Genomic DNA, 14,947 nt, shown 5'->3' with positions numbered 1-14,947 from the left:
ATAAATAATGACTAGAGGAGAATTTGTGGGTAGTATGTGTCAGATGTACTTAGAATTATGTACCACCGGTCCTAGGCAAGGACAACTTGAAGGTCAGATTTATTTACATGTCATTGTATGTGAAATCAGTTTTAAAAGGGTCACATTTTTTCAACTGCTTTTAAAAATGTGTGCAGTGTCACACTAATTACTTAAAAGCTTTGTGTATAATTTCAATTATGGTCCACTACGGAATAGATTTCTTCAGTATGTATTTTCGCACTTGGATATGTATAAAAAGCAGGCCGAAAAGCAAAGGACAGCCCCACCTGTTGTTTTAACATTGGCCACCCTGCGGAAAGGCTGAAGTTAAAACTGAGATGATATTTAAATTGTTAGAATCAGGTAGGGAGGAATTTCTAGATTCAGAGAACCTTTTCCAAACATACAAAACAAATCTACTCTCTAAGACAATGATAGTCAGTAGAATTAATGTCACAATCAGTCATCAAGTTTGACTAATGTTTAAACAGTCAGGAACCCAATCTGCCCTTGCAAACGTCCCGGAATCTGATCTACTACAATACCTTGTGGTTCAACTTCACCACTTGCACATTAACTTGGCCGGTGGTGTTAAACAGCAGCTTACTGCATCACTTACTTTAGAGTGAGTCTCTGAATGTCACTGGAGCCGGGCATCTTGGGAAAAAAAATCTCAATATGAACCCATTTTGAACAGGTTCCACTTACACTACGAGGGCAAACGCAAACATTGCTGCAGTGTTTTTTAAATTCCTATTATTGTCAAAACATGTTGTCATCTACAGACATACATAGACATACATATACATATAGACATACATATATCAGAAGTGTCACATTTATATTCATAAATATGCTGCCCTGTGAAGAGGAACAGTTCTTTTTGTTTACCCACGTCAAGAGATCCAGCCGATGACCGAATTCTCCCTAAAGACTGTCAAACAAAATGGCCACGGCTGAGTGCACCTCCACATCAATACAACAGAAGAGAGGAGAAGCACCACTAGCCGTCTCCATGGTGATCCATCCCTACTGAGCTACCTCTGGCTCGGCTGGGCACTCCAACAAACTCAATCTAGACTAGGACTGAGGACTCCATACCCTCAGACAGAATTCAAAAGCTCAGGATGAGTATGTTCAAAAATAATTTACTTTATTGCGGTGGTTGAGTTAGCTTTCAAACATCTTTTGTATCACTTGACTTTCAAACGCCATTATTTCCAACGCAAACAATGACGTTACGAACACGAATAGCAAAGGAGGAAGGGGAAGAGGGAGGGAGGGCAGCATTCAGTGATTCAAGTGCATGGACTGGGTACTCGTACAGCTCTCCATAGAAAAAAAAGACATCTGAATACAATTAAAATCACCATCTGAAAAACAGAAGTCCCCCACACCACACCAGTACGGAGGATCGCCAGACCCCTTACTGGTGGTGGTGTGTAGTTGGGTACAGCCAGAGAATTTGAGGTACGACTATTGACCATTCAAGGCCCAAATTTCCCTATTTGGGTCCTTGTGTGTGTGTGTGTGTGTGTGTGTGGATGTCCAAGTGTGGGGCTATGTGTGTGTGTGTGTGCGTTTCTGTGGGGGTAAGTGTGTGTGACTATTTGTGTGTGTGTGTCTTCAGTTCTCAGTCTTCATGAATGTTGAAAAGCTTGGCCACCTCGTTGAGATCAGCATGCTCCTCTCCATCTTTGATGATCTAAACACGGACAGAAAAACACAGACGCCATGAACATTGACACCAGTTCAAATGCTCAACGCATTTCTCTCCAAAAGGTAAACGGAACATGGAAGTGGAATTCATCAGGCATAAAACAAAAAAAAAGAAATCAAATCTGTTGTGCATTTTAATCAATGTATTCATTTGAAATGTTTGAGCTCATGGTTTAAAGTTGTTTTCCCCCCCTGTCTCTGACCAAAAATGGCCAGACAACTGGGACTGAGACGTCTTCATATGACCACCTCTTCCCCTTCAGTGCTGCTACACCTACCAGCCATAATACATAACCACAACCTCATTAGCACCTAAATGAGCTCAAGTCATTTGTCCAGTTGCGTAAAAATAATAACTAAAAAAGCTTATAGAACAGAAGAAAGTAAGGGGCTAGGACTGATATCCACATACACGTCAGCACCAAATGATGTAATTCATGTTTGCCTACAGGTGTACAGCACTTCAGCTGCTACAGCACTACAGCTTCATGAATGGAAAAGGAATCTTAAAGAATGGAACTCCAGCATTAAAAATCCATGTCTGTCCACACAAGGGGAAGAAAACCAAAAAAAAAAAAAAACCTTCAACAGCATTTGAACATTCCATAAACATACCATTGTGAGCAGTGGAGTGTCAAATCTGACCCATATTTTATGATGCAGCATCCAAGTGATCACGCTGAACCATACTGACACGTTGCCATTTAGGAGAATGGTTGTCATGGTGATCCTATTCTATATTCCGATAGCCATGGTGAGGAAATCAGTTTGACGTGTTCTAATTCTAGGCAACATTTGGAAGCTTCTAATGATTATCAAGTGCCTAATTATGGCCTCTTTTGGCTCAGCTGGTTTAGCAGCCAGGGCCGTGGGCCGTGTGCTTGCATTCACAGGCTGCTCAGCTACTGGTTAAATATGTGCATCACTACACTCCCAGCTCCTCGGAGGAAGAGTGTGTGCTTTATGAAGACACTTCCATTTCTTCCTTTCGATGCCAAAGTGACTTACAGTACAGATTTACGGTTGTGTCAGTATGCTAGCTCACCGGGTTACTGAACCCAGAACCTTGGTGTTGTTACCACCGTACTCTACCAGTTCAGCGACATTAAACCACAAACTACACCGTAGCACAAACCACAGGGACTTGGTACTGACCTTCCTGGCAATGGGCATTCTGTTGAAGACGTTCCACAGGACAATTCCTACCACCACCTTGTCCCTCAGGTAGAAGATGACACCCTTGCCATAGTCGTCCTTCTGTTGCATGGGCGGGGGTGGCGCGGCTTTCCCGGGCGTCACGATTCCGGCCACAGCCTCGGTCTCACTCTCCGACCGGATCCCAGTTCCTGCACAAGTCACAGAGGCAGAGTGCTTATAAATACAGCATGATGTTTGCTGCAATGTTCTGTTCATTCTAACGCAGCTAGACAAGTGCTTTGAGAGAGAAACAGAAAGAATGACAAGAGGTTTGAACACAACATGTTTGACCTCTAGCTACTAATAAGTACCACAGCCAATGTACACTTGATTTCCCAACAGGATTTTTATCAACTTTTAATGTTGATTATGCATGCATGTGTTTCTCTGGTAGATACAATAAAAGTAAAAGCCAGCCAGCCACAAAGGAACTCGGAGAAATGATATGATGGCTGGTGTACTTGACTTTAAAAGAACTAGGAGAAATTATACGATGGCTCTGGTGTACTTGAATTTAAAGTAACTAGGAGAAATTATATGAATGCTCTGGTATACCTGACTTTAAAAGAACTAGGATAAATGATATGAGTGCTCTGGTGTACTTTAATTTAAAGTAACTAGGAGAAATTATATGAGTGCTCTGGTGTACCTGACTTCTCCGTTGCGGCTTTGGGGGTGTCTTTCGCTGTAGCTTTGGCGAATACACCTACTGTGGGCAGGCTGCTGTCAACAATACCAATAGCCTCGTAGCCGACATCTGGACCCAGATCACTCCTTTAGCGCGCACACACACACACACACACACACACACACACACACACACACACACACACACACACACACACACACACACACACACACACACACACACACACACACACACACACACAATTGAAGTTAATAGCTCCAAGCAGTGTATGCAGAGATGACAGAGACAGAAGAAAACAACATGGAGCGTAAATATAGGTCACTGCTCTTGCCACCCTGGAGAGGATGTATGCGTCAACAATGTAAATCACAAACACTCCTCTTGAACGCTCTCTGCACTCAGTGTCTCACAGACTCTCCTTTAACCCGTCTCCAAACCCCAGCATCTGAGACTCGTTTCTTTAACCCCAAAACCTCACAGAGACCTTCCTTCACTCGCCTCTACAGCACAAACCCACATTCAGTTGAGCCCCATCTAGACACACACTATGGTTCTGACTGAGCTAAAGACCAGGCAGAAGGGTTTTATTACTTTTATCATGATCATTATTTTACTCCATGCATTGCTCTTGCTGCTTGTTTTTATTGATTTTATGTAAAGCACTTTGAACTGCAACTCTTGTATGAAATGTGCTGTATAAATAAAGTCTTACTTACTTACAGAGCTAGAACTAGAAATGGCAACCATGGATGAAAAACTCAATAATCTGACATTTTAACAGTTCTAATAAGACACGGCAAGAGATAAAACACAGACACCGATGTACCCATATTCAATAACACATAAAGAGTTAAATGACATAAGATCCCACTGTCCTCCGTGTCCTTCAAGAATAAAACACACATCTTCACTGAGCAGTGGTCTCACTGTGAATCCCACTAGCTAAGAGACTGATGAGAACATACCAGAACATGGACTGGTGCCAGTAGGGTTTGTTGGCCCCAGTCATGTTCTCCCCGGCCAGCCTGCCGCTGACCACCGCGTGGTCGTGGTGCTCCACCCGCCTCCTGCCCAGTTTGATGTCGTAGAAGCACGCCGCGTCACCAGCCTGGGAGAGAGAGAGAGAGAGAGAGAGATTCACACACATCATCAGAGATGCTACAACAACACACTTAACCCAACTCATGGCCTTCAAAGTCGATCTGTTCCATCACCCGAATGGAACACAGAAGAGAGCGATGCAAGATCTCAGGCCAAAGATACCTGCCCATTTAATCCTATTTGTGGTCACTTGTTGTTTATTTAAGACAGTTTGTCCTCAAAGTAAAGCAATGATGTTTGTGCAAATGTGAATGCATGTTGAGTAGAGCACATTCTAATTATTATATTAATAATAATACAATTGTATTTAGAAGCGCCTTTTAGACATATGTTAATTAATTGACAGAAAGTGGACAAAGATGCTAAATGACCCACCACCCATATGTTTGATCGGGCCTGAAGCTCAGCATTGACACGGTACCCTCCGAAGTCGGCGTCCACTTCCAGGCCAGCTGATTTGGCCAGCTCCACACTGGGCTCCAAGCCGACAGCCGCCACTATGTGATCCGTCTGGACCTACAGAAGCCCACGAGGAACAAATAAGATCAGTGTTGTGACACAGGACAGGAACCACACTGTAACCAAATGCCGGGTGATTTTTCGTTTGCATGCGGTCTTACCGTACGTCCATCCTTTAGCTTGATCTCCACTTTGCCATCCTTGAGGCTCACGTTCTTTACCAAGGCGTCTGTGACGACCTTCACCCCCTCTGTGAAAGGGTCAAACCACAGGTCACTGAATCACTCATGCGGGTCATTTCATTTACAGGGGGGCGCACGGGGGCAATGCCGGAAAAGCCAAAACACAGAAAACTCTAACTGACACCCAAAGGTCAGACTGCCTTGGGAAAACTCTAACACCGTGAAAAGGACCGTAGAAATGAGCTACTCACAGCGGCCTGTCGGGGGTATGAAACTGAGATCGTATGCACAGCCCATAACCATACACTTTTTTACATTCTACTTTCCCCTTTAATGGCAGAAACTGTTAGTATAAGAATATTTAAAAAAAAAAGAATTTGATGCCTCACCTGTTTTGACCTTTTCTGTGGTCCAGTTGCTCAGGTACTCTGGCAGCACCTTACCCATGTTGCCCTTCTCTGGAAACATCTGGATGACCTCCAGATCCAGGTCTGCAGCTGTGCAGGGAGGAGGGAAGGCGTGAAGAAGCTACATTAGAGGACTTATACGCTATATATATATTTATCTAAAGCAACTTGCTATACAGCAGACAGAGACACATATTTATTAGTAATGGCATTGCATTTATTCTGACTAATGATACCACTCGAATACATGTTTTCCCAAGGGACTGAGACAGCTAAATCATGCAGAAAACACTAATCAGAGGTCATTTGATTTAATCCAGCTTCCCTGTAAATAAATGGCTACAGAAACAGTGTGCACAGGTGTTGTATTATGCTAACTTGTGCATCTGACAAGGATGGCCTTTTCTGCCTCCTCCAGACACAAACTATACATTGCATTTGAATCCATGAGGATGTGGAGCGAAGGTCAAATGTAAATGATGCATCTTAGAGAGTTCAGCTTACATCTCCTTCCCAAGGCACAGGCCAGCTCACTGCCCAGGAACCCTCCGCCAATGATGGTGATGGATTTGACTTCTTTCGAAACTTTTCCCAGGGATCTAAAATCTTCAACCTAGAAAGCACGCATGCGCACACGCACACACACACACACACACACACACACACACACACACACGGTATGACCATCACATTTTTATTTCAGCTTTAAATCAGTCTTTTTTAATGCTGCACTTCATGTTACATCTATTCAGAACAACATCAAGGACAGATATCAACTGAACAGACAGCACTGCCATCACAAAGCACAGGCCCAACACTGCTCCCTAGTGGTCACATGTAGACCTACATGTGTGTAATGCATAAGGAGTGGCGGATCACAAAACATGCTTCTCATTTTTTATTTGAGTGACAACCGAAGGTTCATCCCATAGAACAATCACATAGCCTTTAAGAGGTGCCAAGCCCTGCTGCTGAGAAGCACCTGAGAAGAATCTTGAGTTAAAGCAGTCGTCATGGTGATTGACGTAAAGCACACCACTGATGGCCATAAAGCGCTATCTGTAATGACCTGATGAATGAAAGAGCGCTTCATTCACTTACCTTTCTAAAAAGTGTGGTTCTCTTCATCAGCTCATCTCCTCCTCTCTCAATCACCTGCAGATTGCGTGGAATGCCACCTGGCAAGAGAGAACGGGTTCAAATTAGGTTTTTTTGGTGTGTTAAAACTGAATCATTTATATACAGCTCATCCAACATTTACTTTCTCTCAGAATTGATCCTATTCATCATCAACATAACAGCTGTGTATGTGTGTATATGTGTGTGTGTGTGTATATGTGTGTGTGTGTGTGTGTATATGTGTGTGTGTGTGTGTGTATATGTGTGTGTGTGTGTGTGTGTGTGTGTGTGTGTGTTCCTGTCTCACCTGTGGCAATCAAACATTTGTCGTAGGAGATTTCTGTACCATCCTCTAATCTTACTTTGTTTCCCCTCACATCCATGTGTACCACCTACACAAAAAACGAAGTTAATTTGTGCTGACACTCCAAATTGTAAACTGTAAATGAAAAGATTCAAATATTCAGTCGAGATATAAGGCCCTTAAAACGATTTTGCCCTTTAAAATAAATGCATCTCGAACCATAATATACCATTTCTAAAGTAGATAAAGTCGCATTTGATGTAAATAGAATATGTGCTTAAATGTACACAAACTCACAGACGTTAATATCAGCTCAACATGCTATCAAATGAACCCATTCAATGGACACTGCACTTCAGGTATGCATCAAGACTACGTCTCCATTGTGCTTGTGGACGAACAATCACCAATAGATACAAGTAGGGCTGAACGATTAATTGCATTTGCGATTTAATCGCGATATGATAGAACGCGATTTTCTAACCGCAACGTTCGCGATTAAAAAACGTGGTCTAAGATGGTATATTTTGCACACAGTGTTTAAAAAATGCATGCCTAGTGTTTATACTTAAAATTACTTTTTTTAAATTACTTAAATGCACAGTGGCAAAGCCACCGATTTGTTGTTCTTGTTTCTGTAATGAGCAGTTAAATAAAAATGTAAAATGTGGGAAAGAATATTTTACACTAAATGTATCTAATATTGTGTTGGTCATATTTAAATAATTCATAACGTTTTGTTGGGGGGAAAAAGAGGATAAAAAAAATTAATCGCAATCGCAATATTTTGGTTAAAAAAATCGCAATTAGATTATTTTCCCAAATCGTTCAGCCCTAGATACAAGTTTGGATATCTCTTGGATAATCACCTTCTTCCCGGTCAATACTGCCACACCACCATTCTCCACTTGGGTCAGCTCCATAGGACTGACATAAAATGAGGGAGGCTGGAAAAATATACTGGAATAAAAAGAGAAGAAAAAGATCACACTCTCACAAACGGTTACATGCTGTACAACCAAAAGCAGGAAACATAACGACTGTAGGTTGACTAGGCAACTGTAACTGAAGAGGGCAGTAAATCCTATGCTTGAATGTTCGTGACTTGGTGTTGTAGGCCCACCTACATTAATTATGAAAAGGAAAGTATTGTGAACATTTTTTTTTAATTTTTTTTTAAACAGCACTGTAAATGCTGACATCTGGATCTGGAACTGGGTGCTTTTATCTCATCATTATGTGATTTCAAAGTAACCGACTGGATACTGCAAACCTACATGTGGAGTGAATAGATCACCTCTGAGGGATGCAGCTGTACTTAACCCTTCTTCTACTTCACTATGTAATTATGTCATCTGCCAGTTTCATTTCATTTCACCTTTAGGCTTTGCAAAGCACTGCTTTTTTACAACAACATGCTGTCACAAGAGCTTCCTTCGAGCTCCAAGATGCACAAACACAGCCACACGCAAAACACACAAAAACACACACGCACCTCCTTTCTTTGCCATTCCACTGTTTAAAGCGCAGCGTCTCTGTCACCTCAGGGTCGTCGACGAACCACAGCTCTTTGGAGAGAGGAGGTCGCATGTATGGGAGATCAGGCTCATCTGTGACAATCAGCACCTGTGCAAGCAAGCTACATTTAGCTATCCAGTCAAACAAAGCAAACTCACTCATGTACATACATGCAATTACATATGGAAAAGCGATGTTATAGGTGAACTCAACGAATGCACAGCATTGTTTCACTGGAAATATAACTTTTTCAGGTAATGTGCTCGATGGCGAGATGGCTCCATTCAAATTTCACCTAAAATCAATGATGGACCCATCCTCAAGTAATATTCAGAAGGTCAGAGTGCAGATGTACTCTCTGGCATATAACAACTGAAATTATAACCACCTTTCAAGCGGTTTTAGACAATGATGTGTAACCAGTAGCTGGGCTTCCATCCAATTCATTAGCATATTTTCAAGCGTTCATGCAAATTCGGCTAAAGAAAATGCAAGTCTGTGCACATTTCAGCTGTGTTAGGGGCACTCTCCTAATCAAGAGGAGTTGTGAACAGCTGTGGGATCAAAAAAAGGTAAGGTTATCAATGCAACATTTACAGGAATCACTTAAAATCACACATAAAATTGCAGCAACTGCAAAATGTGTGATAATACACCCGTGTCCTTCAACCTTATTCCCATTCTACCCTAGGATCTTCAGCTGACGAGCTGTGGAGGGAAAAAGAGCTGTTCTCCCTGAACCTGCACCCTGCGCTGTTCACCAGACCACAAAAGATGCACCTTTGGTCGCCACGCAAGAGCGATCTCAACTAGGACTGGCATCTGGCCAGAGTTAGTCTTAGTGGTGTACTTTGAATGTATTCGCTTTTTGTTTAGATTGTAAGTCACGTAGAATTCGGTTTTATCTTTCCTTTGTTTGCTACCTTTGTAGACAGATGGTGCATGCTCCCTCTCTCTCCAACTTCGTCTTAATATCATCACACACCTCAACACTGGGACCAGTGCTAGTTGGGGTAGGGTTCGTTGGATTAAAGGGTTAGAGATCAGTGCTACAGAAATACACTGACTTGAACATCTCAGCTCGCTTAAAAAAAAAAAAAAACATGCAAGTTGTGTATCATAACAAACAAACAGACTTGCTTACCCTGGCACCTGGGTCCCTCGCCCGAATTGACCTGGCCGCCGCGAAAGAGGCAGTGCCTCCACCAATCAGGAGGTAGGGGGCATGTTCAGGCACCTGAGAGGGGGCGGTCTCTGTGGGGGCTGCGGGAGCAGGTGCTGGTGTCTCTGAGGCTGGGGCTGGCGTAGGGGCGGGGGGTGCTAAAGAGGATTTTAGGTGGAGGGGGGGGGGGGGGGGGGGGGGCACAGAAAAAACACAATGTTAACAGTGCACACTGGAGCTGATTTGTTAGTGGCCATCACTTCAGACAGCGACAGCGCCCCCAGAAGGTGTTTGTGTATCTTCACTCTGTAAAAACAGAGAAAGACGGGTACCCATGTGTGAGCGATTAGCTTTAACCTTACAAATCCTTCAGCACCGTGAACCTTGAGAAAGAGGGACAAAAGTGAGGGATAATTTTTTTTTAACCATATTGAAAGTCTTCCAACCATGTGTGAGCACATTATCGCTTATCCGTAACCTTGAAACATCCGGGGGAAAGAGGAAAAGAAATGGAAATGAAGGACTAGCGAGCCCGGGGGAATCCATCTTGTACGCTATGTGAGAGTGCTCGTACCACTTAGTATTAACATTACCAGTAGGGTCTTTAGTTATCCTCTAAAGTGCAGGAGGGATCAGAAACAATACAAATGACACCGGTGTTGAGGAGAGAGGGTATGAAGTCTGAGTTTAATTTCAAAGGGAGGGTTTATTTTTTTCCCCATGCCGCCATGGCGGTTGGGCCCTTACCACTCTCGGCCACAGGAGCCACTATCTGCTCAGCAGAAACCTCAGGCGCGCTTTCAGCTACCGCTACTGGAATCGCTTCAGCTAGTAGGGTTCCCCAAAGCGGTTGGGGAAGGGAGAGAAATATTTAAAAAGTTAAATCTCATAATTCCACACAGAAAAGGGGACTAAAAATTGCACAAAGGATGAAGATGACTGCTCTTCCTGGCTGCTCTTACCGCTTTCTACAACAGCGGGACAGGGAGAAGGTTCACTTGGCTCCGGTGTAGGTGTTTCCAATGGTGGCTCTGGGCAGGACAGTGGCAATGTTGTTATTCAGACAAGAAATGCTGGTTGATTGAGGATGAAACTGAAGAGAAACTTGAACACATAAAGATTCATCCTCCACTCCGGCTTACCACTGGTCTCAGCCTGGGAGGCTGTTGGGGCTTCCACTGGGGTTTCTTCTATGGACTCTATCCGTAAGCACAATGGTGGTCAAACATATGGAAGTTGTTTGGGGGCCACACGGGCAAAACAAAAAATAAAAAATCCATATCTTCTACGTTCACATGGTCTTACCACTCATCTCAGGCTGTACAACAGGTTCTTCAGAGGTCTTTTCCTCAGCGGGTGCTTCTGGTACTGACTCTGTTATCGGTGAAGACACAATAAGCTCTTGACTGCTGGGCTCACAAGCCTCCCATTGGTTGGTTATAGTTACAGGGGGTAGGGTTAGGTAAGCGTTTCCAAACTCATTGTTAGCCGTTAACATTAATTTTGCCAAAAAAAAAAAGGAACAGGAAAAAAAACTGAAGTAAAAATGGCACATTTTTAAAACGGAAATGGTAGATAGGAGGCTCCAGGAGGAAACATCATCTTCATTTTCATGGTTTCTTACCGCTCGTCTCAGCCTGCACGACTGGCTGCTCGGGTGCAGCTGCTGCCATAGAATCTTGTGCAGGTTCCATGACAGGTTCTGACACGTCTTCTTGAGCAGCTTCTGCAATAACTTCTGGAACATTTTCTGTTACAAGTTCTGGAATGACTTCTGAATTAGATTCTCCTGTTGCTTCCGACACCGCGGGTTCAGGAGCTTCTGCTTCTGCTGGAGGGGCTTCGCGCCAAGATGGCGGAGTAAATTTGATGACCGCCCGTAGAAAGAGAGGTTGAAAAGCATACATATCTTCCATTCAGGGTCATGTCTTACCACTTTCAGATGACTCCACAACGGGCAATTCCTCCAACGGTAGAGGTGCTGCCTCTCCTAAGGGCTCTACCAAAACAATCCATATTCCAGAATCAGCGTGAAAAGAAAACAGAAGGGGGGAGATGGAGACTTTTCACTGTGCTAACATTTCTCACCACTCTTCTCTGGTCCCTCTGTGGACGGTTTTTCAGCGGTCACAACTTCAGGGCCTTCAGCTTCTACAGCAGGTGCTGAGAGCACAAAAGTAAGTTTCCTTTAAAAGGGGCCGTTCCTCTCTTCCAGATCCCTGGCAGTCTTCTTGGAACACTTATTTTCCTTCCGTTTTCAAAATGACCAAATCTAATACTACGCATAAAATAAACTGATGCAGGCTTCACTTAAAGCATCTTCAAGGGAAATGGACTCTTACCACTCTCTGCAGGAGCAGAGGGGGCTTCTGGTACTTCAGCCGAGACCGGCTCTGCGGTTTCCAGATCCGTTTCTGTCAGAGGAGTGATTCCACGTTATTCAAATTCTGCACAAAAGGTCTTCACGCGACTAAAAAAATTATGCTTTGTGATTCATTTGAATTCGGACACATGGAGACGAACAACCCTTCAGACTTTCAGAAAGGCAAGGAAAAGGTGATTGATGCTGATCAATACAAAAGCACAAACAGCTGGTCATCAACACAAAAGCATAACAATAAAATGTCCCGCAAAAAATACTTTGGATACTGGAGTTAGTATGAGACGCTACGGTCATGTTTGAAAAGGATGGGAAGGACCAAGAATAAACTTTCATGGCGGAAAGGTTTGACGAAGAGACACAGACGAGGAGACGGGGGCGAGAGCTCCATTTGGGTGTGTGACGTGAACAAGACACATCAATGTGGAGTGTGTGTGAATATGAGGAGGAACACAAAGTGTGCAAACTTCAAAGACCGTACCCTCAAGCCAACCATGTTTGAAAACATCAACCCAATCCTCTCAGAAATCAAGACTGGGTCAAATAAAAAAACACTTTTAACCTCTTGCGTTTCTTTCGAAAATTACCCTTTTTGTGACAATTAACAATTACCCAATTCTGGTTGGGTGAGGAATGTCAGTGGAGTTTTGGAAGAACATACAGTAGAACCATATCAATACAAGGCCATGACCAGGAGAGGTGTGAGTGAAATGGAAAAGAGCACAAATGGCACAGATGAGATGCAATGGAAGTAAAGACTCTTACAGGATATGGTGTCTTTGGACATGCAGGAAGAGGAAATGAAGCAGTTGGCCGTCACATGCACAAGCATCTCAAAGCAGCATGCACCCCTAACCCCCAACCCCAACCCTGTGTCCATGTGGATGCTGTTTGCAGTGGAGTTCTCTACGTCTCTCTATTTTGTTCTGCCAACACACAGACACTGGTAAGACACAGGATGGAAGGGAAGAAGATGCAGGCATGTTCTGGGCTCCAGAACTCATTCTATAGAACCTGAGGGGAGTTCCACTGGTGGTTGTTCCGCAGATGGTGAGGGTTCCTCTGGGGGGGTGGACGGGGCACTCTCTTCGTCAGCCACTGACTGAGGCTCAGAGGCCTCCTCAGCTAGCTCTTTATCATGATGAGAGAGCACACGTCACATGGCTAGAAAGCATCTTCAACAACGGTCACTAACATTGCCCAAACTCTACTCAACTTTCAACTAACTTACTTACTAACTTTTCTCAGCTTAAAGAGTGAAGGTGATGGATATGTCTACAGTACCCCATGGAGAAGGGCATCTTGAAATGAGTTATTTCAATTTCAGCAGGTTGCAAATGACATAATACGAGCGCTGACTTCATGCTTATATCCTACATTGCTCAGATAACAACCATGCTAACCAATGTTATCAGAGTAGCTGTGTTCCTTATCAAGGGTGTAGACTTATAACAGTCACCTGGGCTGATGAATGGCCATTTAAATGGCACTTTGTTGGCTAGAGAGGGTGTCTCCATTCCCTCCAAGGTGTTGATTCTCCCTGTGCTAGGCGCCAACAGCCTTGGCAAGTGGAGCCCTCTAATCCTCTTAATACAGCCACTAATGCAACCCTGTAGACCCAGGTGAGCGCCAGGCATAGACACTCAACTACTGAACCACAGCTACTGAATTGTTTAGGTGCGTCACTATTGGCAAAGAAATATAAATTCCAGAAACTGACCCTTAAGCCTTAATTGTAACTGAATAGGGCTTTGCAAAATAACACTTGCTGGCAGTAAAATGATGGTGAGAAAGAGCGTGAAATGTCTCAGGCTTAAATGTAGGAGAAGCTTAGCAAGATGAGCTACAGAGAAAATGCGCATTAGCAGGGATGGGGAGATCAAAATGAAATGAAGCCGAGATGCTTTAATATAGGTTAACCTCTCTGTGAGTCCAGTCTTTGAGAGGAGTCTTTGCAGGTTACTTAGAGCTGATGCGGGAAAATACACAGCCACAGTTCAAACATTTTATATGTCTTGGGATCTGACTATTTTAGTTGGTTCTCAAAACAATCACGAAAAGGTAGCCAAGAGTAGTTTTAGATTATCTAGAGACAACCTTGCTAAAATGGAAACACCCATGACCAATATTTGACCAAGCCACTCTATAAAACAAGACAAAAACACTCAGAACAGTTATTAAATGTTTCTGGGATACACTTAACTTTCTAAATGGCATCTGGAGATATAATGCAATTTTCATAATCTATTTACAGCACAATAAATTTGATAATATTGCAACTCCGGGCATGTCCCTGAACACAATCTTTCCAGTAAACACATTTAAACAAAAATTGTGCTGATGAAACTTTATCAAAATGAATTTTGCTCCACAAAGAGTGCAGTCCAGTCAGTTTAGAAGTGATTTCATCCTGCATGCCTTTTTCACCATATACAATCTCCTACTTCATCACCTACCCTACAGGAAATGTGACTCTTATGTACCTATGCCTTCCAAGAATTAGAGCACAATACTAGCATAGCATTGAATTTGGGCTGTCCCTAGGCTGTGAATGGGCTGGAAAAGCTGTCAGAGAATTTGAGTTGATGTCCTTGATCGGTAAACGTAACCTCACCTTTTGTGGCTTCTGGAGAAGCTGTAAGACAAAACACAAAAACAGAAATGAGACGGTATGATTATACTGACTGCATACTTCCACTTTAACCTCAAAGCATTTACATTTACATTTA

At 43.2% G+C, this 14,947-nt stretch overlaps 1 protein-coding gene across 3 annotated transcripts; it reads right to left on the bottom strand.

Annotated features, from left to right (window-relative positions):
• Positions 1-1,153: 1,153 nt before the first annotated feature.
• On the bottom strand, positions 1,154-14,851 carry aifm1 (apoptosis inducing factor mitochondrion associated 1). Of its 3 annotated transcripts, none has more exons than XM_031572618.2 (23): positions 14,833-14,851; positions 13,233-13,349; positions 12,181-12,252; positions 11,927-12,001; positions 11,772-11,837; positions 11,463-11,678; positions 11,144-11,212; positions 10,981-11,037; positions 10,801-10,869; positions 10,586-10,666; positions 9,821-9,996; positions 8,654-8,784; positions 8,028-8,118; positions 7,162-7,246; positions 6,837-6,913; positions 6,240-6,348; positions 5,718-5,825; positions 5,308-5,396; positions 5,063-5,203; positions 4,552-4,694; positions 3,587-3,711; positions 2,896-3,086; positions 1,154-1,726 (listed from the first exon to the last, which is right to left on the bottom strand). In XM_031572618.2, the coding sequence occupies exons 6-23, from the start codon at positions 11,530-11,532 to the stop codon at positions 1,655-1,657; spliced, it is 1,884 nt and encodes a 627-aa protein (XP_031428478.1). In that variant the 5' UTR covers positions 11,533-11,678; positions 11,772-11,837; positions 11,927-12,001; positions 12,181-12,252; positions 13,233-13,349; positions 14,833-14,851; the 3' UTR covers positions 1,154-1,654. The 3 variants fall into 3 exon arrangements, with proteins under 3 accessions (XP_031428478.1, XP_031428479.1, XP_031428480.1); XM_031572619.2 differs by having other exon boundaries at positions 11,463-11,669; XM_031572620.2 differs by lacking the exons at positions 11,463-11,678; positions 11,772-11,837; positions 11,927-12,001.
• Positions 14,852-14,947: the final 96 nt, after the last annotated feature.

The sequence above is a fragment of the Clupea harengus genome, chromosome 8, assembly GCF_900700415.2.
Source record: "Clupea harengus chromosome 8, Ch_v2.0.2, whole genome shotgun sequence".
Classification (NCBI taxonomy): Eukaryota; Metazoa; Chordata; class Actinopteri; order Clupeiformes; family Clupeidae; genus Clupea; species Clupea harengus.
Note: the sequence above shows the minus strand (reverse complement) of the source record. Positions and strands in the feature narration are given on the sequence as shown.